Source organism: Mustela lutreola, chromosome 9 (genome assembly GCF_030435805.1).
Source record: "Mustela lutreola isolate mMusLut2 chromosome 9, mMusLut2.pri, whole genome shotgun sequence".
Lineage (NCBI taxonomy): Eukaryota > Metazoa > Chordata > Mammalia > Carnivora > Mustelidae > Mustela > Mustela lutreola.
In genome coordinates, this window is record NC_081298.1 from 116,033,488 (window position 1) to 116,056,447 (window position 22,960).

At 38.8% G+C, this 22,960-nt stretch overlaps 1 protein-coding gene across 3 annotated transcripts in view; it reads left to right on the forward strand.

Annotated features, from left to right (window-relative positions):
• Positions 1-22,960, forward strand: part of TTC27 (tetratricopeptide repeat domain 27) — a 169,517-nt gene that overhangs the window by 22,720 nt on the left and 123,837 nt on the right. For all 3 annotated transcript variants that reach the window (XM_059188599.1, XM_059188597.1, XM_059188598.1), the window contains exons 6-9: positions 3,240-3,404; positions 5,494-5,627; positions 10,210-10,322; positions 15,099-15,165. In XM_059188599.1, coding sequence (XP_059044582.1) covers positions 3,240-3,404; positions 5,494-5,627; positions 10,210-10,322; positions 15,099-15,165 — 479 coding nt within the window. The remainder of the gene's footprint in view (positions 1-3,239; positions 3,405-5,493; positions 5,628-10,209; positions 10,323-15,098; positions 15,166-22,960) is intronic.

Here is a 22,960-nt window from a genome sequence, read left to right on the forward strand (position 1 = left end):
ATGCACAGGGAATGTTTTTGGCACCTGAAATTCCTGGGAGCTTAAAGGGCTTTCCCTAGTGGTGCCTGGGTGGCTTAGTCGCTTAAGTGTAGGAATCTTGGCTTGGGCGCAAGTAATAATCTCAGGGTTGAGAGACTGAGCCCCACTGTGGGCTTCAGGCTTAGCACAGAGTCAGTTTGTCCCTTTCCCTGCCGCTTGTTGCCACCCCTCCCTCCCTCGTGCATGTGTGTGCACTCTCTCAAATAAATAAATGAATGTAGTCTTTATTTTTTTTAAAGCCTTTATTTATTTGGGAGAGGAAGAAAGCACAAGTGGGGGGAGAGGGAGAAACAGACTTCCCACTGAGCAGGGAGCCCCATCCAGGATCCTGGATTCCAGGATCCTGAGATCATGACCTTAGCTGAAGGTAGATACTTAACCAACTGAGCCGCTCTGGCACCCCATGAATAAAATATTAAAAATAAATAAGTAAATAAATAAATAAACAAAGAGCTTCCCCTTAGCAGGCTCACCAGGCTTCAGTGTTGTAGCCATGGGCTCCACTGGGTGCCTGGGGCCTGTCTGGCTTGTGCTATCTATTAAATGTTTTAAATCCAGCTTTTTTTTTTTTTTTAAAGATTTATTTATTTATTTGAGAGAGAGAGAGAAAGAGGGAGAGAGTGCGCATCAGTTGAAGGGGTAGAGGGAGAGAGAATCTCCGTTGATTCTCCGCTGAGCTCAGAGCCCTACGTGGGGCTCGATCTCACTCTTGACATCAGGACCTGAGCTGAAGCCAAGAGTTAGATGCTTAACTGACTGAGCCACCCAGGTGCCCCTAAATCTAGCCTTTTAAAGGTGTTTTTATTGGATAAGTAATTTGATGTGCTGTGGGAATTTAAAGATTAATTATTTAAGAAAAAAAGATTAGGCCTCATCTTCCTATTTTATTTAACAACATTTGACCCCTGTACGCTATAGAATATGATATAGAAGAAACAGAAGTACAAGCTCAAAGCCAATTAATTATACAAAGACACACACATACACACACAGGTAGGTAGGTAGATGGGTAGGAGGGGAGATTTGGATACCGAGAGTCTGCTTTGGGCATTTATGTCCCTTATTTATGTGTTATTAAGACTATAATTTTGATAGCCTTCCCTAGGCTTGTATGAGGTATCACAACATCAGAAGTCTACTTAAATGCAGAAACAGCCTTTCTGTGTTCATTGAGAGATTTTAAAAAACCTTGGCCAAGCTTCTCATCCCTTGGTACATGTTTGTATCCCAGAACCTTACGTTACTGTCATCGATGATTAAGAAGAACTGTGGTTGTGAACCGTGCTAACATGATAGAAGGTTACTATATTTCTGAGAAAAGTGACTAGACACTCAGGAGTAATGGGCAAAGAGAAAGAAGGTTAATTAAAAGCACTAAGAGCACTGAACATTATCCGTTCTAGCTTTTCTTGAGTTTGGTTTGTGTGGAGATCTACTGAAGGAGTTTCATTGTGAGAAGTTCATACTTAGATACCTGTCTGCCTTTTGAAGTAAGGCCTGTACATCTTGACTTACTCTGAGTCCAGAGAATCTCTTCAAAGGGCTGGCAGCATATCAAAAACTACTTTTTTTTTAAGTAGGCTCTATGCCCAGCGTGGGGCCCAGTGTGGGGCTTGAACTCATGACCCTGAGACCTGAGCTGGGATCAAGAGTTGGATGCTTAACTGACTGAACCATCCAGGTGCCCAAGAAAAACACTTTCCTTTTCAGACTCATTTTAATTTCAGTTCAGAAGAAAATAAAGGATATCTATTTCATAGCTGTGTTTCTGTCAGATAACTAGATGATGAAGGGGATTGGGTTGTGTAATAGCCCCTCTACACACTTACTCGTCCTCTGCCAACTCCCTCCTCACCCCCATTCTCCCAATAAGCATCGATTCAAATTCTGGCTTTGCCACTTAGCAACTGAGGTGACTAGCGATCTGAGTTCAGATTTCTAATGAATCAGATGGGGATAGTGTCAGCCTCAAAGACAGCATTGTGAGCATTGTAACACAGTGTGTAAAAGAGCTCATGCCAGGCAGAGTGGGCATTACGTGCCTACCCTCCCCTTTCAGCTCGAATGGAAGAGAATGGAAGTGCGTTTTCTGTACTTCTTATGCATTAGTTCTTTAACAATTTTAGAAAATTAGTTCTTTAACAATTTTAGAAAGTCTTTTTTAATTGAAGTATAATGAACATGCACTATTGTATTACTTTCACATTATGCATTAATTCTTGTATACTGCTGTGTGAAATGCTGACTGACCTATTATGGGAAGCATTTTTGCAGGATAGTTGATCAGGGATATTGTCGAGGTATGGACCGGGTGGCCTGTGGATGCCCCCTGCAAGTTGGTGTGTGTCAACAAGCCTATTACCTATAATTAATTTTGACACTCATTTCATTTCAGACACTGTGTTACCAGGTTATTATCCTCCTGTTATTTCAGCTCAGATTCTTAGAGAACTCAGAATCTGACTGCTAAAGCAATGTTCATTCTATATTGGGTATTCATAGGGTCATATATATCTTTGTGTATCTGTTTCTCTGTTGAAGGGAGGACTTATGAGGGAAGCCGTAAACTGATCTCTTCCTAAGGTTTTCTGGAGTGTTTCACTCTTTAGAGATTCACTTGGTACTTTGCATATTTTCACCTTGTGTTGTTGTATTTTTTTTTTTAAGATTTTATTTATTTATTTGTCAGAGAGAGAGAGAGAGCAAGAGCGAGCACAGGCAGAGTAGCAGGCAGAGTCAGAGGGAGAAGCAGGCTCCCTGCGGAGCAAGGGGCCCGATGTGGGACTCCATCCCAGGACGCTGGGATCATGACCTGAGCCGAAGGCAGCTGCTTAACCAACTGAGCCACCCAGGTGTCCCAGTGTTGTTGTATTTTTTCATAGCACCGTTAAATGAGCACTCTGAAATTAGAGCAGGTTTATGAATTGTGTTTCCTCGAATTGTGTGGAGTAAAGGAGGGACGTATGTCATGTCCTTAGGTCTTTGCTTGGAACATGCGAGTGCTCAGAGAACGCAGGCTGTGAGCTGTGGTTGTACTGGTGTCCCTCATCCTCCAGATTTACAGTCTTTAAGAGCAGGGACTATGCAATGTATATACTTCACGTACTGCGGACTCAACGTTTTCCTCAGTTGCTCGTTTTACTTAAGCATAGATTTTCATTTTCATCCTAGTTTTTAATGCTTCATCTTATGTCTTGCAGTGACGAAACTAGAGGATCTGTTCGTAGGCGCTTCCGGTCAGCATTTGGCTATTCAATTCCATCTGGAGTGTGCATATATATTTTTATATTATTACGAATACACAAAAGCAAAAGGTCAGTTCAGCATTGCTAAAGATATCAGCAAATTACAAGTTGATTTGACAGGTAAGACTTGTTACCTTTTGTGGATGATCGACTTATTTTTATGATAAACTAATAGAGACGTTGGCAGTATGACTCTACTGTTTGGTTGTACTTGATGTTTTTCTTTTCTGTCCTTTGCTTTGTAAAAATCAGTGTTAAAGATTTTATTTTAAAAATTGACAGTATTAGAACAAGCCTGAAATGAACTATTTTCTTTATTCCCAGAGATTCCCCTTTATTTTCCAGTCTGGTAAGCCGTATGTTATCGATACACATAGAGCGTCCAGACAGTGCACAAATGAACTTTCTTTTTTTTTTCTAAAGCAAGCTCTGTGCCCAGTGTAGGATTTGAACTCAAGACCCAGAGATCGAGAGTTGCATTTTCTACTGACTGAGCCAACCAGGTGCCCCCACAAATGAACTTTCGACCATTTGTTTATGGGTGTAGGTTTTCTTACCCACATGTACATTGCCCTTTCTTGTAAATACCCACCTATGGCTTCCATCTGCTTTCTTTGTCTTCAGAACACAAAATGTCAACTGTTTTAGATTCAATGCCTTAGAATGCTGGCATATTGTTGGCACTCAGACATTTGTTGGTCGAAGAAATAAGTTACAGATTTTCTCCAAGAACCTCTGTATTTCTTCCAAATACAAAATAAGAAACATTGGTCGCTTTTCACGTCTTGCTCTATCCCTGGGGTCTTACAGTATCATTGACATTCAGTACGATTACCTTCACAACAGTCGACAAGGTCAGTTCGAGCACACCACTCTTACCTCTTGAACCTGAGCTCAGCATTCCAGGCTGTGTCTGTGAAGGTTAAAATGATTGAACCTATTTGTCCTTCCTGGACTCGGTCTGGATTATCTCTAAGGTCCATTCTTCCCCGCTAAATTCTGTGCTTCTTATTGAGCTGGTCTTGTCAGTAAAATCTTTCAACTATAGTATGAGTTACATATGACTTTGTGGCCTGGTCTGGGATCTTAGCCATCTTTTGCTGCATTGTTTGTATGGGGAAAATTATTAAATATCGAGCTTAGAACTTTTGGAACAGTGGCCATATGTAAGTCAGAGTCTTGTCTGTATAGGAAAGTACAGTTCTATATAATATAGAGGTCAGCTTCAGAGATTGTTTTTAAATGTTTTGGCCCTTGGGGACTTTTTTTTGGGCTATTTAAAAGCTAATGGCACAGTATTCTGTATAGTCAGCTTTTAACTGCTGGTATATTTACTGGCTAGTTCTTCATATTTTTTTCCAAGTTAAGAGCAAAGAGCTTAAAAATACAAATGTGGGACTCACAAATATAAAATGAAAATCAGATTATTATTTTTTTCCATTCAGCTGTAGCCCTTCTATAAAAAAGTGATCTGTATTAGACCATCTCGGTAGCTGTTTATGTGTAGCATGTTTAAAAGGCTGATGTATAATTTAGATCCAGACTCATTGCAGGATAAAATCCAGACTTCATAGACTGGTCTTTACAATCAACGGTCTTTGTAATCTGACCCTTGCCAAAGAGTGGCTATTAGGACTGTTGCCTCTATTAAAGCAATTCTGTAGCAAGTTATTTCAGATACAAAATGGAAAAAATGTTGGTGTTAAATGAAGCCAGATAGAATAACAGAAAGACTGTGAGACTTAGAACCTGGAGACCCTGGCTTTAAGCTCTGGCTCTGAGACTGAAAGTCCCCTTGATCTTAAGCAAGTGACTACACCTCAGAACATCTGTTATTTTTATCTGCTCTATGAGGTTGATGATACTTCTTAGACCTATGAAAATTTGGGGGGAATGAGGTTGTTTGATGCAAAAGTGAGTATGTGTAATCTAGTGGGATAAATCTTGAGTTTGAGTTCTGGCTTTATAGCTTATTGGCTTTATGATTTTATTTTTATCTTTATTTTTTATTTTTTGCCCTGGCTTTATAATTTTATAAGTAGTTTAAGATCATTATCGAGGCTCAGATCTTTTTTTTTTTTTTTTAATGTGAAGTGAAGAAAATACCTTTACAGACTCTAAAGTACTCTGAAAATACTACTTTTCATGATTATACAGTAGATATGATTGACAGATCAATTATTTAAGTACAATTTAATATTTTTTTCAGGTGCTTTGGGGAAAAGGACACGGTTCCAGGAAAATTATGTGGCACAACTTATTTTAGATGTAAGAAGGGAAGGGGATGCCTTTTCACCTGGTGAATTCAGTCCAGCACCTACTCCTCAAGAACATTTAACCAAGGTGAGTAGGATCGTGAGTTATTTAAATTACTCTGGGATCATGACCTGAGCCGAAGACAGATGCTTAACAACTGAACCACCCAGATGCCCCTTCGTGTTTGTTTTTTTAAGATTTTATTCCTAAGTAATCTCTATACCCAGTGGGAGCTCTCACTTATAACCCTGAGATCAAGAGTCTTTTGTTCGACCAACTGAGCCAGCCAGGTACCCCATGCATTCTTTTCATGTAGCTTAAACTTACGGCTCTTGGTCACTTCATCTACTTAGATGCTTTTCCATGTGCTTCCATAAAGGTCATTAGCACTTATATTTTCTTACTGCAGAGATTCCAAGCCAACGTTTTTGGTTGTCTGTTGCCTGATGTTACCGTCCCTGTAAGCCCTACCCTTCCTTCCAGAGCCTCTACACAAATTTACCTTGAGTACACTAGACACTAAAATTCTATTCTGTACTGAAAATAGTGCCAAGAGAAGGGGCTCGGGATGGGAAAGAGTCCCAAGGAAAGCCATTCATGAGATATCGCACACTTCTGTGTTCCGAGCACTTTCTTGTTTGCTTTGAGATAACTTCAGGGAGGAGCTGCTATTGGTTCTAAGAGGAGAAGGAAGGAAGGAGGAAGGACGAGGGAAGGAAGCAGGGAAGGGAGGGAGAGATGTAGAAACTCAGGGATAAGACTACACAGGGTGCTGCCTATCCTTCCTGATGCTGTAGGGAAGTGGGTTTGTACTGCTGTGTTGATGCTGCTCAGGGAACATGTGCTGTTACCTGCCTCACATTTCTCTTCTTCCCTCTTTACATGTATGGAGTCTCCTCTGACTCTTGATTTCGGCTCAGGTCTTAATCTTAGAGTCCTGGGATTGAGCCCCATGTCTGGCTCTGTGCTCAGGGTGGAGTCTGTCCCTCTCTCTGCTCCTCCCCTCTCTCTGTTTTTAATTGGCCAATTGTGTATTCACAGAAAATACAAATGCATACACGAATCAGCGTCACTGATGAGAAATATACTTTAATGCTAACTATGGTGTGTCGTACGTATTGGAGATAAATTATGTGCTAGTTTCTTGATTCAGTAGAATATTATGAGGTCCAGGTGGGAATGAAGTAAAACAATATTTTAAATTTGGGACTTGCAGAACAGTTAGGTAAGTAGGTACTGCAGCAGACCAGTTTTAATTTCAAAAGAGTTGAATAGGAACATAGAGAATTTTGAATGAAGATCAGAACTGTTTTGATTACTTTCTTGTGTCTGGCAAATAAATAATGCTGTGTTGCCAGCACTGACATATCTCAGGTCTTTGGTGGTAGAGGGGAGGGGTCCTGGGATGGCAGGAGACTTGGGTCTCTGTCCCATCCTTATTGTCTAGCCTAGGGTAAGACTCTAGGACGATTATTATGTTCTTAGTTTCTTCATTCCCCCCCCCCCCCCCCAAATCACAGTTTGTTAAAGGAACAGATTAGATTTGGAAAGCTATTGTATGAATGTGTTATTAAACATTGTGTATTAGGGGCAACTTGCTGGCTCAGTCAGTAGAGCACGTGACTCTTGATCTCGGGTTATAAGTTTGCGTCCCATATTGGGTGTGGAGATTACTTGAAAATAAAATCTTTAAGGGCATCTGGGTGGTTCAGTCAGTTTATATAGCCAACTCTTGGTTTCGGCTCAGGTCATGGTCTCAGGGTCATGAGACAGAGCCCAAGTCTGGCTCCATGCTCCATGGGGAGTCTGCTTAATATTCGCTCCCTGTACCTCTCCCCCACTCATACATGTGTTCTCTGTGTTTCAAATAAATAAATCTTTAAAAAGAAATTAAGAAAAAAAACACACCAAAAAAAAAAAAAAAAAGCAAAAAAACCCCAAAAGAAAACATCATGTAGTAATAAGTAGGTTGATGCAAACTTCTAAGGCTATATATAAAAAGATGAGCATTTTGGTTGATGCAAACTTCTAAGGCTATATATAAAAAGATGAGCATTTTGGGATTCTGTAGAGCTACATGGTCCAGTATGGTAGCCATCAACCACGTGTGATTTTTAATCACTGGTAAGTTTGTTGGTGCGATTTGAGATGTGCTGAAGTGTAAAAGACACATCAGATTTCATAGACTGTGTATGAAAAAAAAATAATGTATAATAGAGAATTAACATTTGCTGTTGACACATATTACAAAAATAGTATTTTTTATGTATTAGGTTAAATCATTTTTAAAAGTCTACTTTTTTAAGTGTGTCTATTACAAATGTTGTTTTTTAAATTATGTAAGGCCTGTGTTGAAAATGATGGCCACCAGGGTGCGCTGTGCACCTGCCAGCCCTGCCTATTCCAGAGGGAAGAGCCGCTTTTTCAGTGGATTCTGAGCAGCAGCCTAAGGTTCTGTGTTCTTCCTATCAGTAGTTTGTTGGGGTTGCTATACATTTTTCTTAAAATGCTATAGACCGAGCTAGGCCTACAGTTAGGGGGAATTTGAAGATAGACAAGGAGAGCTGTTCCTCTGAGCTGTGTTTTGGCCAGATTTACTGCTTACTAGTTAAGAGGTTACCAGTGAAGAGGTTGACCTTTTAGCCATAGGCAGTTTTCAGACTTCTGGTGCATTTAGCTCTCAATTTTAGCTACTTTTATTGAATTAGAAAAAAAAAATTTTTTTAAAGATTTTGTTTATTTAAGAGAGAGTGAGAGAGAGTACAAGGAGAGAGATGGTACAAGGGAGAAGCAGACTCCCTGCTGAGCAGGGAGCCTGATGCGGGACCCAGACCTGGGACTCTGGGATCATGATCTGAGCCAAAGACAATTGCTTAACCAACTGAGCCACCAGGCGCCCAAATTAGAAAAAAATTTAAAGGGCCGATTTTTTTTTAAATGTACAGTTTCAATTTTGAAAAATAGACCCATGGAATACCACCACCATAATAAAAGTAATAGAGTCATTTCCATTCCACCCGAAGTCACTTATACTCCTTCATAGTCAGTCATTTTCCCTCGCACTGGTCTGCTTTCTGTCAGATTAGAGTTGTTTTTCCTAGAATTTCAAATAAATGGAATCATACAGTATAACTCTCTTGTGTCTGGTTTATTTCATTTAGTATAATGTTTTTTTAAGTTATAGCAATTCTTTTTTTCCAGTTTTATTGAGAAATAATTGACATATGTCACTGTATATATTTAAGGCATAAAGCGCAAAGGTTTGATTTGCATAGAGTGAAAAGTTTACCACAGTAGGTTCAGCTAACATCTTCTTATATTGATAAAAAGAAAAGAAAAGCAGAAAAAGGGGAAAATTTTTTTTTCTTGTGGTGAGGACTCTTAGGATCTCCTCTCTTAATAGCTTTCCTGTCCATCACACAGCAGTGTTAGCTGCACTCATTGTGTCATACATCACATCCCCAGTGCTTACGCGTCTTGTAACTGGTGGTTTGTACTTTGGGCCACTTTCTTCCAGTTCCCCTCCCCCTTCTGTCCCTAGCAACCATAAGGCTGATCTCTTTTTCTGTGAGTTTGATTTTCTTTTTAGATTCCACATACAAGTGAGATCCTACAATATGTGTCTTTCTCTGACATATTTCAGTTAGCATAATATCTTCAAGGTCCATCCAAGTTGTCACCATTGGTAGGATTTCCTCGTTCATTTGTTTTTCTATGGCTAAAAATATTCCATTGTATGTACCGTATCTTCTTAATCCACTCATCCATCATGCACACTTAGGTCCATCAGTGGACAGTGTGTTTAGTTATTCACCTATTGGTGGACAGTTGAACTGTTTCTAATTTTTGGCTGTTATGAATAAATCTGCTTGAAACATTTGTGTATAAGTCTTTGTGTGAACATATGTTTTTAATTCTCTTGGGTAAATACTTAGGATTAGAATGGCTGGATTTTGCGGTAGGTTCCACCTTAGATAGAGAATGAGAGAGGGGGAGAGAACATGTGTTGGGGGGAGGAGCAGAGAGAGAGGGAGAGAGAATCTTAAGCAGGCATACGCTCAGTTTAGAGCCCCGTGTGGGGCTCGATCTCATGACCCTGAGATCATGACCTGAGCCAAAATCAGGACTTAGTCACTCAACAGACTGAGCCACCCAAGCATCCCAGTGTGCTTCTAGCTTGATGAGATATTGCCACACTCTTTTCCAAAGTGATTGTGCTATTTTACGTTCCAACCATCAGTGTATGAGAGCGCCAGTTGCAAAAGGTTGGCATTGTCAGTCTTAATTTTGCTGTTCTAGTGTGTTAGGGCTTTGTGTAGGGATATATTTTTGTGGTTTTACTATTTTTGACAGCTCATTTTTTAAAAACTCAACTGATGCATTGGTAGAGGGGCATTTGCATACTGGGCTCCCTGACTGATAGATGTTATTATCTTATTGATATTGTCAGTGCATTGCTGAGGTATAGATGGCGTGTTCTCTGATTCTACACAGTAAATTATCCCTAAGTGTGTGTTTCCCAAGAAACAGCCTATTGACCACACGTAGGCATGGGATAATCTTTAAACAAAAAGGTGAATTATCCCTCCTTAGTAATCAGTTGTATATAGTGTGTTGAATGAATCAAATTTAACTTTTGGTCTAAATATTTTCTTTTGTCTTGCACCAGAATCTTGAGCTCAACGATGATACTGTTCTAAATGAGATAAAGTTAGCAGATTGTGAACAGTTTCAGATACCTGACCTGTGTGCTGAAGAGCTTGCTGTTATCCTTGGAATCTGGTAAGTCAATTACTTACTTGGTTACTTTGAACACTTTGCATATTGGTTTTCTTGTGTTGCAGAAAACTTTGTCCCAGGAGGTGCCCCAAGTTCTGGATGAATAGACAATCTTATATGCTTACAAGGATCAAGAATAGTAGGGCACGGACACCTGGGTCGCTCAGTCGGTTAAGCCACTGCTTTTGGCTCAGGTCATGATGCCAGGGTCCTGGGATCGAGTCGCGAATCTGGCTCCTTGCTTGGCAGGGAGCCTGCTTCTCTCTCTGCCTCTGCTGCCACTCTGCCTGCTTGTGTGTGCACTGTCTCTCTCTCTCTGACAAATAAATAAAATCTTAAAAAAAAAAAAAGAATAGTGGGGCAGCCACTTTTCTAAACTAAACCACCATTGCTCTCTGCTGGGCAACTAAGTAAAGGGTTAGAGATTAGGAATCTGAGGTATCTCCTTTGAATTAGTGTAACTTCACCTTCTCTTTCCTTCATAAGCAAAATTTCTTGATTAGCCTTAGCTAGGAATAAACTTTATTAATAGAGAGTTAAGGATGATTATTTTGAGGATATTTACATTCCAAAGGATAGAATTATTGTTATTTTTTAAGGTTTTATTTATTCATTTAAGAGGGAGAGAGAGAACACAAGTGGTGAGAGGCAGAGGAAGAAGCAGACGTCCCACTGAGCAGGGAGTCAGATGTGGGGCTCGATCCCAGGACCTGGAGATCATGACCTGAGCCACAGACAGACACTTAACCACCTGAGCCACCCAGGTGTCTCAGGATATAATTATTTCTTAGTATTATCGAACTTTATGTGTGATGGAAATATTTTTTCCTTTTATTTTTTCAAGTTTGAAATAATTTTAAATCTGGAAAAAAGTTGCAAGGGTAAGTCATTGCAGAGACCTTTTGAGAAATTTTCTGATATGCTACTATATCATCTCTGAGTACTTTAGTGTATACTTCCAACCAACTATGAAATTTTTTGTACATAACCACGATATAACTATCAAAATGAGGAAATTAACATTCATACTATGCTGTTATTTAATGCTCAGATCCCATTCAACTTTTCCAGTTGTCCCATTAATCTCCTTTGTAGCACAGGACCCACTGTAGAATATATGTGTTTCTTTTAGGTCATGTCTCTCCAGTTACTGTCAATCTTGGAATAGTTCCTCATACTTTTTTTACTTTCATGGTCATGACATTTCATGGTCTTGACATAAGCCAGTTACTTTGTAGACTTTGCCTCGTGAATTGACTTATTTAAAAAAAATTCTGGGGCCCCTGGGTGGCTGCCAGTGGGTTAAGCCTTTACCTTCGGCTCAGGTCATGATCCCAGTGTCCTGGGATCAAGTCCCAAGTTTGGCTTTCTGCTCGGCAGGGAGCCTGCTTCTTTCTCTTTCTCTCTGCCTGCCTCTCTGCCTACTTGTGATCTCTCTCTGTCAAATAAATAAATAAATTCTTAAAAGAAAATTCTGATAGATTCGCATTATGCATCATTAATAGGGATATCAGAGAAGGGAAGTCTTGTGGTTCTTTTTTTTTATTATTGATTTTATTTATTTATTGACAGAGAGCACAAACAGGGGGAGCAGTGGCAGAGGGAGAGGGAGAAGCAGACTCCCCACTGAGCAGGGAGCCTGACATGACTCCATCCTATGATTGACATGACCTGAGCCAAAGGCAGATGCTTAACAGACTGAGCCACCCAGGCACCCCATGTTTTGTAGTTCTTATTGCTTCCTAACAGTAGAACACAATTTGATTTGTCCCCCTACTGGTGACATTAACTTTGATCACATGGTTGAAGTGGTATTTGCCAGGCTTCTCCATCATAAAGTTTTTCTTTTTTACCCTTGTAATTAACATTTAGAGGGAAAGTACTATTGAACTACATAAAAATACCTCATTTCTCATCTGGAGACTTAGTAATGTTCAAAATGGAGTATTTCCCAAAGTTCTAATATTTAGTAGAACAGTCAAATTAGTAATAGGTAATTTGTTTTAAAAAAAGTCTCTTAACTCAGTAGAACTTAGCCTTTTGTCTCTGCTTCATAGCATTATACCTCCTTTACGCACTACATTTACAAAAAAGTTGAATGCAGTCCTCCAGTCCTCTTGCTTGGGTAAAAGGGATCACACAGAGCTCTGTTTCTTTTCTTTTTAAAAAAAGATTTTATTTATTTACTTGAGAGTAAGAGAGAGCATGAGCGGGGGTGGGCAGAGGGAGAGGGAGAAGCAGGCTCCCCATTGAGTGGAGAGCCTGAGGTGGGGCTTGATCCCAGGATCCTGGGATCATGACCTGAGCTGAAGGCAGACACTTAAGCAACTGAGCCACCCAGGTGCCCTGGTAGCTCTGTTTCTAAGCCTGGATCTCTTGTTCTATCACGTGATTTGACTCCAGTGACAGATTTTATGCTTACTAATGAAAAATTGTTTGTCTAATTCATAGTGATTCTTAGATGTAAATAATTTAAATAGCAACTGTTTGTGAGCAGTTCCACGTGCTAGGAATTGCCCCATGCACTCTCCATGTGACCCTTCACTAATGTTCTAGCAGCCCTAGATTACTTTCTTCATATTTCAGATAGGAAATCGGGGTTCAAATGGCTGAATAACTTGCTCAGAATTATAAAGCAGCAATTAGGACTTGAATCCAGGTTTTACTGACCCCAAGTTCTGAGTTCTCCTTTATGTAGGTTTTTAAAACATCATTTTGGCAAATTAATAATTGTCAACTCATCAGAAAGTTAAATCAAATGAAATATACATATGCCCAGGCATTCTGTCATTTGAGTCAAGGTATAATGAGCTGGACTTCACAGTTGAGAGAGGACTAAAAAAAAAAATGGTTGTTTTCAAATACTGTTTTTCTTCCTCCAAATATAGTATTGGTGGAATCTTAATATATGGAACAGTTAGAAGTCCTGAGTGGATTTTTTTTTTAAAGATTTTATTTATTTATTTGACAGAGAGAGAGATCACAAATAGGCAGAGAGACAGACAGAGAGAGAGATGAGGAGAAGCAGGCTCCCTGCTGAGCAGAGAGCCCTATGCGGGACTCGATCCCAGGCCCCTGGGATCATGACCTGAGCCAAAGGTAGAGGCTTAACCCACTGAGCCACCCAGGCGCCCCTCCTGAGTGGATTTTATAGGGAATTTAAATCTTCCTGTTTGGTAGAAACTACTTCTTATTGTCTGACTCTTGGGCACCTGATGCGGTGTTTATAAATGGATAAGAGCATTAGTGAATTGATGATTTACATGAACTGAGTTATTGTGGGGGTTGTAAATAATGATTTTGTTACACTGCCTGATCTCTCTTTAATCCTCATGGCCACTATTCCTATAGAGGGGTGACTTGGACATTGTCGTAGGCTGGGTTGTTTAGAAAGAAAACACGGAGAAGGTGAATTCTTATGGATGGTAGCTTGGTGAAGCAGTGGGGCTAGGAAAAAAACAGACAAAAAACCAGACTCTTAAATACAAAAAACAAATTGGTGATTGCAAGAGGGGGTGGGGTTGGTGGGGAGGAAGGATGAAATAATAAAGGAGATTAAGAGTAGACTTAACCTTGAGCACTGAGAAGTATATGGAATTGTTGAATCATTATATTGTGTACCTGAAACTTATATAACACTATATGTTAATTGTACTTGAATTTAAAAAAAGAAAGTAACCAATACCCTGAATTTTCTGTTTGTCATTTTCTTGCCTTCTCAAAAAATATATTTACTCACATACTCTTATACTTTTGAGTCAGTTGTTTCATTTTTTTCCTGAGCTTTATAAAAGTGGTATCTTATTACTATTATGCAGTCTTCCGTGATTTTTTTTCTCTCATTATTATGTTTTTATGGCTCATTCATGTTTTATGTGTAGGTACAATTTACTTGGATTATAGCATTCCATTGGGTGAATATTTCTCAGCTTATCAGTCTCCTTTTGGACATTTGGATTATTTCAAGATTTTTTCCTGTTATACACAATATTACTATGGATATTTGTATATACGATTCCTGGTACACTTGTTCAAGAATTTCTCTGGGCTCTGTGGAATTATTGAGCTAAGGTATATGAAGGTTCACTTTACAAGATGGTGCTAAATTGTTTAACAAAACTGTTCTATCAAATTATACTTGGATCAGCAGAATCTGAGAATTCCCATTGCTCTGCCTCTTGGACCACCTCTTAATTTTTGCCTAATTGTTACAGTAGTTTTTTAATTCTTTCGGCATGAGTTTGATAGATAGAAGCTGGTGCCATATTGATTCTTTTCATTTTCTTTGTGAAATGGCATAGATTGCATTTCTTTCTCCTAGTAAAATAGATTATGTTGATATTTAGTACACCAACCACATTTTATCAGCATTTTTAAAAAGATTTTATTTATTTATTTATTTGAGCTGGGGTCGGGGGTGGGGTAGGGAAAGGGGCAGAGGGAGAGGGAGAGAGAAACCCAAGTAGATTCTGCATTAAGTGTGGAGCCTGATGCGGAACTTGATCTCATGACCAGAGATCACAACCTGAGCTGAAACCAAGAGTTGGGCACTTAACCGAATGCTCCACCCAGGGACCCCTTTTTGTGCATTTTATTATTACATTATTTATTGTCATACTTATCTTTGGTAAACTCATATCTACATTTGTATATAATGCAGTAATATTAAATTATGTGTTTTGAAATAAAATTTATGCTGCCTTTTAAAAATTATATTTCATTAGTTACAACATGCATTATAGGATTAATTTGCCCCCCCCCTTTTTTTTAAATTTAAAGCACAAATTTCCAGAAGAATAACCCAGTGCATAAGTTAACTGAAGAGGAGCTGCTGGCATTCACATCAGTGAGTAATGTCTTGTCCTTTCCGTTGCACGTTTTCCCGTGTACATTCTATTGCTTCTGATATATTCTTGCCTCGGATTGCTCATGTTGAAACACTGCCACTTAGGAAATTCAGGAGGAAAAAACCTCACCATTTTCATTTCCAAACTGCATATATCTTGGTGTTGGTGTAAACACAAGCATTTTTCTTTGTACTTACTTGGATTTGAGTGCAGTGGCCAAGTATTACTTGTTCATTGTCTAATGGAGCGTCTGGTAGATGCTCCATAAATGTCCAATGACTAAATGAAGTGACAGAGCAGGAGTCTGAATCCTCAGTCTGAAGCCACTGTAGTGTGCACCTCTTTGGTCTAAAATTGAGGGTGATGCCTATGGGGATGGGACAAGAAAGAGGATATCTGAGAGCGAGGACCAGAAGCAGGAGAGGGGGTGTGGGTTATCCAGGCTGAGGGAGGAGGCAGTGTTGGGAGCATGAGGTGCTCATTGGCATCCCGCACCATACGGAGAAAGGCTGTGGGTGCAGATAATCAGGAGGACGCTGCTTATCTCTAGGACGGTTTGGGCAGAGGATTGTGTAGTCACCTCATTACAGGGAATTAAGGAGGGAACCAGGTATAAGAAAATGAAATTGATAAAGACCACAATCAGAGAAGAATGGCAGTGAAAAGTAATAGATGTGTGAGGGTTTGAGATCAAAGAAGGCTTTTCAAGAACAGAAAAGTCACAGACCAAAGGCTCAGTCAGCATATTCTTAGCTTTATGGATGAAAAGGTAATGCACGTCCTTGATGAGCACAAGTTGCTTAAGATAATTTTTTCAAAGGCATTTTTATTATCATAGTTAAAATCAAGAGAGAATTCTGATGTTTTCTTTCTTCGTTATTTTTCCAGAAAAGGCAAAAATGAAGTACTTTTATCTGGTAAAAAAGCTAGCTTACTTTGTATTGTAATGTAAATTTTGCGAGTTACAATTTCCTGCCTACGGTTTTGGAGTCAGTTGATGTTAATCCCTTGAGTCCTCTGGGTACCTGTTTTATTTTCTCACTTGAGTATCTTAGAAATCTTTGGTGTTTATGATGATAGCTTATCTGTTTTTAGCTAACTATGTGGAATTGTCCCTGGTTAGTCGTTACATGTGCTGTAAGGAATTTGACAAGTAAAGTGTTAAACATTTTTAAAAAAGATTAATTTAAAAAATTATTCTGTATTTATTCAGCTAATCTCTATTGAATACTGAATATATGTCAAGCATTGTGCTGGTCATTGGGGATACAGTGCCAACAAAGTCTTTTCCCTCTTGGCATTTACACTGATTAACATTCTTGTGGGGACAGTATATGGTATACCAGGAGAGAAATAATATATCTAACAGATGTGCTCTGGAGACATATAGAGCCGGATAAGAGAATACAGATGGCATGGGGAGAGCTGTTTTACACAAGGTGGTGGGGAGGATCTCAGTGGGAAGGATGTGGAGGGTCTGGAAGGTGGTTAGTTTGAGTTACTATAGGGAAGTGCAGAGCTGAATGGAGACAAGTGTCTAGATGATGAATGTGACCAGGACTCCTGGGTTTCTTCTGATGATTGGGGTAAACAGGATGTAACATGTGCTAGGAGGTGTTCCCCTGGCCTCTTATAGGGAGGAGGTCAGTAATAACATCTTCTTGGGACTGGACTTAGCAGTTTATCAAGGTATATGTATTATCCATAGTTATCTTAAAAAGACACTAAAATACTCTATATTCAAGCAGTTCTTTTTTTTTTTTTTTTTTTTTTAAGCATTTCCAGTTGGTGGGGATATATTTCTTGCTTTTTAAAAAACTTTTTCTATTTTTCCTGTTTCTTTCTTTTTTCACTATTTTTATTTAAAATGTTTTTAAATTTAAATTCAGTTTAATTAACATATACTGTTATTAGTTCCAGAGGTAGAATTTAGTGATTCATCAGTTACATACAACACCCAGTGCTCATTACATCAAGTGACCTCCTTAATGCCCATCACCTACTTACCCCATCCCCCGCCCTGTATCCAGCAACCCTCAGTTTGTTTCCTAGAGTTAAGAGTCTCTTAATCTTTCATTATTTGCCTTTTGGACCCCCTTCCTCAGCAACCTCCCTCCTTGATCCTCTCTGCTCTGCTGTGAAGTACTTCTGAAATCATTAACTCTGGTAACCTTGGGGTGGGTAACTCATCTCTCCTAAATTGCAGTGAAGGTCATAAATTTGAGTTTCTACTTTTTTGTTCTCTGTCCTCCTCCAACTCTCATCCAAGTTAGAAGTGACCTGACTCGCCAGGCCCGAGTCTTCTAAGGAGATGAGTTTTTTAATTCCAAGGAAGTCTTTAAATCATAAGAAGTAGGGCAAGGAACTTATATGTGAGGAAGGCTTTTAGGAGCCCCAAGGATACTTTGTAATCTGCACCACCCGATTCTTCTGTTGATCCCAAAGGAAGCATACAGACTACACTAGAAAAATCTAGATGAGCCCTTGTCAACTCATCCTTGTGTTTTTCGGTGCTTTGTGATATCCCTTCTTTGTGCATGATACTGAAGCAGGTAGTAAAATGAATTAGGCGTGGCCCCTGGTTTCAATGAAGAATTTCATTGAGATTTATATCCTATATAATTGAATATCCAGTATATAAATAACCTTTATCTGTTACTCCAAAAGAATAATTGAGGCCAAAGGGAACACTTTCAGGTGCTATCCCAGTTCTGAACTCTTGAACTTCTTTCTGTGTCTTCTTTTAACAAGGGTCATATTTGGCTTTATATTATAATTTTTTGTATATATATCTTGTCAATGTCACAAAACTAGGAACTCCCCATTTCAGGGCTTGGGCTCTGTTCTTCTCTGGGTCTTCATCGAGGCCCCATTTAGTCTTTTCCATGCTTCAGTCACAGCTGTTGCTCAATGAATGGCTGCAGAAGAAGAGAATGAATGAAATATGCTTGAACCCTGGCAGGGATTCATTTCTGCCATATAACTTGATGCTGCATTGCTCCACTTAGTTTTATAATTTTAGGTAGTGCTATATGATGTGAAGGATAACCGCTTGTTTATCTTTTCCTTCTGTGTAATGAGGAAAGGGGGAGGTTGTGCCCCCTCCTTAGCTCTGAAAACTTGTTTTGAAGATCAAATTCGAGAATGTCCTACCTACCTTGGAGTAGGTGGAGCTAGCGCACCCATAGCTTCAGGGGTGAGTGGTGCCACCTGATCACCGGTTTGTAGGAGAGCATCCTGCTTTCAAGGAATAAGAATTATTAAGCAGGTAAGACCTGTTTGAAATTGACTGTAGACGTGGGGAAGAAGGGAGCAGAGAGGAAAGAAACAGCATACTCTTTGCTGCTGGGCGGCCATTTCCTTTCTGAGGCAGTGGTACGGTGGCCTGGAACTGGGATATCCACTCTGGAGACTAGGAAGTGTCTTTTGTTAGTAGAAGAGCAAGAATAATACCAGTCTTCGTACTCCTGCCGGCAGATTGTAAGCATTTGAAGGGATGGGGACCGTAGCTATTCTTGGATAATTGGTAAATATTTATTGGATAAACAAATGAATGGTTCATTATTCCTGAATTTTCTTCAGTTTTAGTGAACTGTCTTAAAGTTGACTAAAATGCTAAAATCTCTTTTTTGGAGAAATCCTTAGTAGTGTTTTCCTATTGGTGTAGCACGTTGAAATATATATGATCTATGTTGGGAGAATGTTTTCATTCACCAGTGTCAGAAGCTTATCCTAAAAGGAATACTTTATTTTGTTAAGGTTGTCATAATGTAGTGCTGTTCCCGAGATACTTGATCCACACATTTCAGGAAAACTGAATGACTCATAGTAAAAATAACCCATATTGTTTTAGAGAGCCATTTGTGTCGTATCGGCTTGATAATTTAAAATTAGCTGTTATCTACGTTATTTCCTTTCAGATGGGCCAAGTCAGTGACATTCAGTAATGCTTTTAATTTCCTTTCATTGTTGAAAATGGGAACAATTTAGTTAATTCATACAGGTGTTTCAGTTTTCATTGGCAGGCGTTTTGCTTCAGTGTGAATTGATACTGGCAGCCCGCCTTCTGAGTGTCTGCCCTGAAGCCCCAAGTTCTCTGCAAATGAAAAAAAGGAAAAAGAGCTTTGGAAGTTGTACATTATATTGTATATATCTTCTCTTGCTGCAGTTAATTTTAAAGCTATTTAATAAATGCTTATCTATGAACATAAAATAGTTTGCAAACCATTTTTACAGATTGAAATGGTTACCTGTTTTTCTTTTAGGGCAACACAGGAATTGTTAATTTTTTAAGATAGGCAATAGAAGTTTGTGAGATAGCCATGATACTTCTGTTAGTTTGTATTAACACTACAGGGTGACTTATTATATATTAAGCACTTATAGTTCAGAATTTTGGTTTTCTTTCTGGTTTGAATACTTGTCTCTCAAAATGTTACTTATACATTTCAATTTAATAGGTATGTATTGATAATGAACATTGCAGCGATCTCTGGGTTATAAGTTGGTAACTTCTTTTTTTCCTAAGATTTTATTTATTTATTTGACAGAGACACAGCAAGAGAGGGAACACAGGCAGAGGGAGTGGGAGAGGGAGTGGGAGAGGGAGAAGCAGGCTTCCCGCTGAGCAGGGAGCTTGATTTGGGGCTTTATCCCAGGACCCTGGGATCATGACCTGAGCTGAAGGCAGATGCTTAATGACTGAGCCACCCAGGCGCTCCAAGTTGGTAACTTTTAAAGAAGTAAGAGATAGGCATGCTTTAATTTTTTGCACCCGTTCATAGGTTAACTGTTACTAAACAGAGGATTTTTTTTTTTTAAGATTTTATTTATTTATTTGATAGAGAGATAGCACAAGTAAGTAGAGGGAGAGAGAGAGGCACGCTCTCTGCTGAGCAGGGAACCCGATGCTAGACTCGATCCCTGGACCCTGGAATCATGACCTGAGCCAAAGGCAGAGGCTTAACCAACTGAGCCACCCAGGCACCCCAAATGGAGGTTTATTAAGTATTTTTTTGACTGTAGTTGAACTGAGTTCATTGTATATATCCTACTTCAGGAATGGACAGAATGAGTAATAGTGGGATCAAGGTTCTTTTCTGCTAAACTTATTTCTTCACTGTTAACCATGGCTTAAGGTTAATACTTACTTGTGGGTTTACTTCTAGCCATGTTGGGAGTAACTGGTACTGACTTTGAACTTTTACTGTAAGCAGTTACAAAACTGGACAAATTATATGAAGCAGTAGTACAAGAAGAGATAATAACTCATGACCAAATAGTGTTTATCTCAAGAGTGAAGAACTGAATTAATATGAAACAGTCCATGCAGTTCATCTTATTAGTATAGTAAAAGGGAAAAGCCAAATAATTATCTCAGTGGAAGCAGAAAAGCATTTGAAAAAAATTCAACAGACTTTATATTATAATTTTGCTTTATAATATAAACTATGTGTGTATAATATATATTATATTAGTAAACTAGAAATAGAAGGGAATTACATATATTATATTAGTAAACTAGGAATAGAAGGACATCAATGAAGAATCTCTAATTAAAATCATTATCAATGAAAAACAGTTTTTCCTCCTTAAGATCAGGAAAATGGCCCTTCAGTTTTCCATTGAACTGGAAATCCCAGGCAGTGCAGTAAGACATGAAGAAGATGCAGAGATATGTGGATTGGAAGGGAAGATATACAACTATCAGTATGCACAATTGTGTATGTAGGTAACCCTAAAGAATTGACATGAAAGCTACTGGGAGTAATAGGCAAGGTCTCAGAAGAATACAAGGTTAATTTAAAAAAAAATCAGTTGTGGGACACCTGATTGGCTCAGTTGGTTAAGCTGCGCCTTCAGCTCAGCTTCCCAAATGTATGCATGTTCATGATCCCAGGGTCCCGGGATTAAGCTCTGTGTGTTGTGCTTCTCCCTTTCCCTCTGTCTCTCCCCCTGCTCATGTTCTTTCTCGCGCGTGCTCTCTCAATCTCTTGCTGTCTCTTAAATATATAAAATCTTTAAAAAAAATCATTTGTGTTTATATTTTCCTAGCAATGAATGATTGGGAAAGGCATTTTAAAACTATTTAGAATAGCATAAGATAGCAAATGTTAAATGATAAATTTAACTGAGATGTAGGACTTGTATACTAAACATGATATAATGCTGAGAGAAAGAAGATCTCAATAAATGGAAAAATTACAATGTTCATAGATTGGAAGACTCAATAGTGTTGAATTGACAGATCCCCCCAAAATTGAGCTATAAATTAAATCTAATAGTGATTGGATTCCTAGCAGGCTTTTTTTCTTTGCAGAAATCAACAGGCTGATTCTAAAATTTATTTGAAGGACTTATGCTTTTATGATGGCCAAGTAAGCTCTGATTGGAACCATCCTTCTGCAGATAAAAATGACAAATTATAGACAAAACGAAGAAAGATTCTGAAGTGGTTTTTTTATTTTTTTATTTTTTATTGGTTGGAAGAAAGGAATGGCATTGGGTAGTTTTCTTGTTTCTATCCCAATGGCTAAAAATCAGTGTCTTAAATGCAAGGAAGCTAAAACTCCAAAAGCAATTCAACAGTCTTTCTGAGATAGTGATTGGGGCTACCATGACTGTTGGAATGTGAGGAAGAACATTTCATAAAAGAAAGAGTCACAGATGAGGATTCTTACATTTCTGTATATTTTTAAAATAATATACTCAGAATACATGTTTTTATTCAAGTACACATGGTATGTTCAGCAGGACCATATACTGGGCCAGCAAAATAAGTCTCAATAAAAAAAGAAAAGAGGGGCGCCTAGGTGGCTCAGTGGGTTAAGCCTCTGCCTTCAGCTCGGGTCATGATCTCGGGGTCCTGGGATTGAGCCCCGCATCGGGCTCTCTGCTCAGCGGGGAGCCTGCTTCCTCCTCTCTCTGCCTGCCTCTCTGCCTACTTGTGATCTCTCTCGGTCAAATAAATAAATTTAAAAAAAGAAAAGAAAAAAGAACAGAATATTGTATGGAAAATACTGTCTTTCCACAATGGAATTTAATTTTATATAAGTAGTTGGTAGACATCTAGAAAAACTCCAAATATTTGGAAACTAAATAATTAAACAACATACTTAGTCTGTAGATCAATAAATTATAAATGAATTTATATATAAAAGTCAGTCATTGACCTAACCCCCCTTACATCTCCTTAAGGTAAAATTGTAACATTGGGGTAATGAGCAATTTTCAGGGTTAGGGTCAGGGTTAGAGTTAGTGTTAGTGCTTGTCATCAATTTCAGAAGCACAACAAGAAATACTCACAGCCTAACTAACTTGTTAAGTGGAAAGAATGTAGATGTAGAACCAAAGGATGTTCCTCATTATTCATATTTAGTATTTTTTTTTTTTTAAGGCCAAAGCAGGCTAGTTTTCCTCAAATATTATTAGAAACCTCTGTTCAAAAGAAACTCCAGATTCAGGTGGATAAATACACTTTCAGAGCTCCACTGGTGGGAATTTTGACCTTTGGCATCTAACACAGGTCACTGATGTCTTGAGTTGAATTATAGCCCTCGTGATTGAGAGTCACCAGAAACAACAAACAGAAAGATAGCTAGGATGAATGTAAAACCTTAAGAATTCAGGTGGTAGGAAACTTATGTACAAAAATAGCATAGGTAATTGACATCTTCTAAAATACGGTGAGGTATTAATAGAGGATTTCAAGCAACTTCTTACGTTGGTGGATATGAAAATACAGCTAATTGGACTTTAAGTCTGTAAATGCCGTTTTTAATAGAATCTGTATTA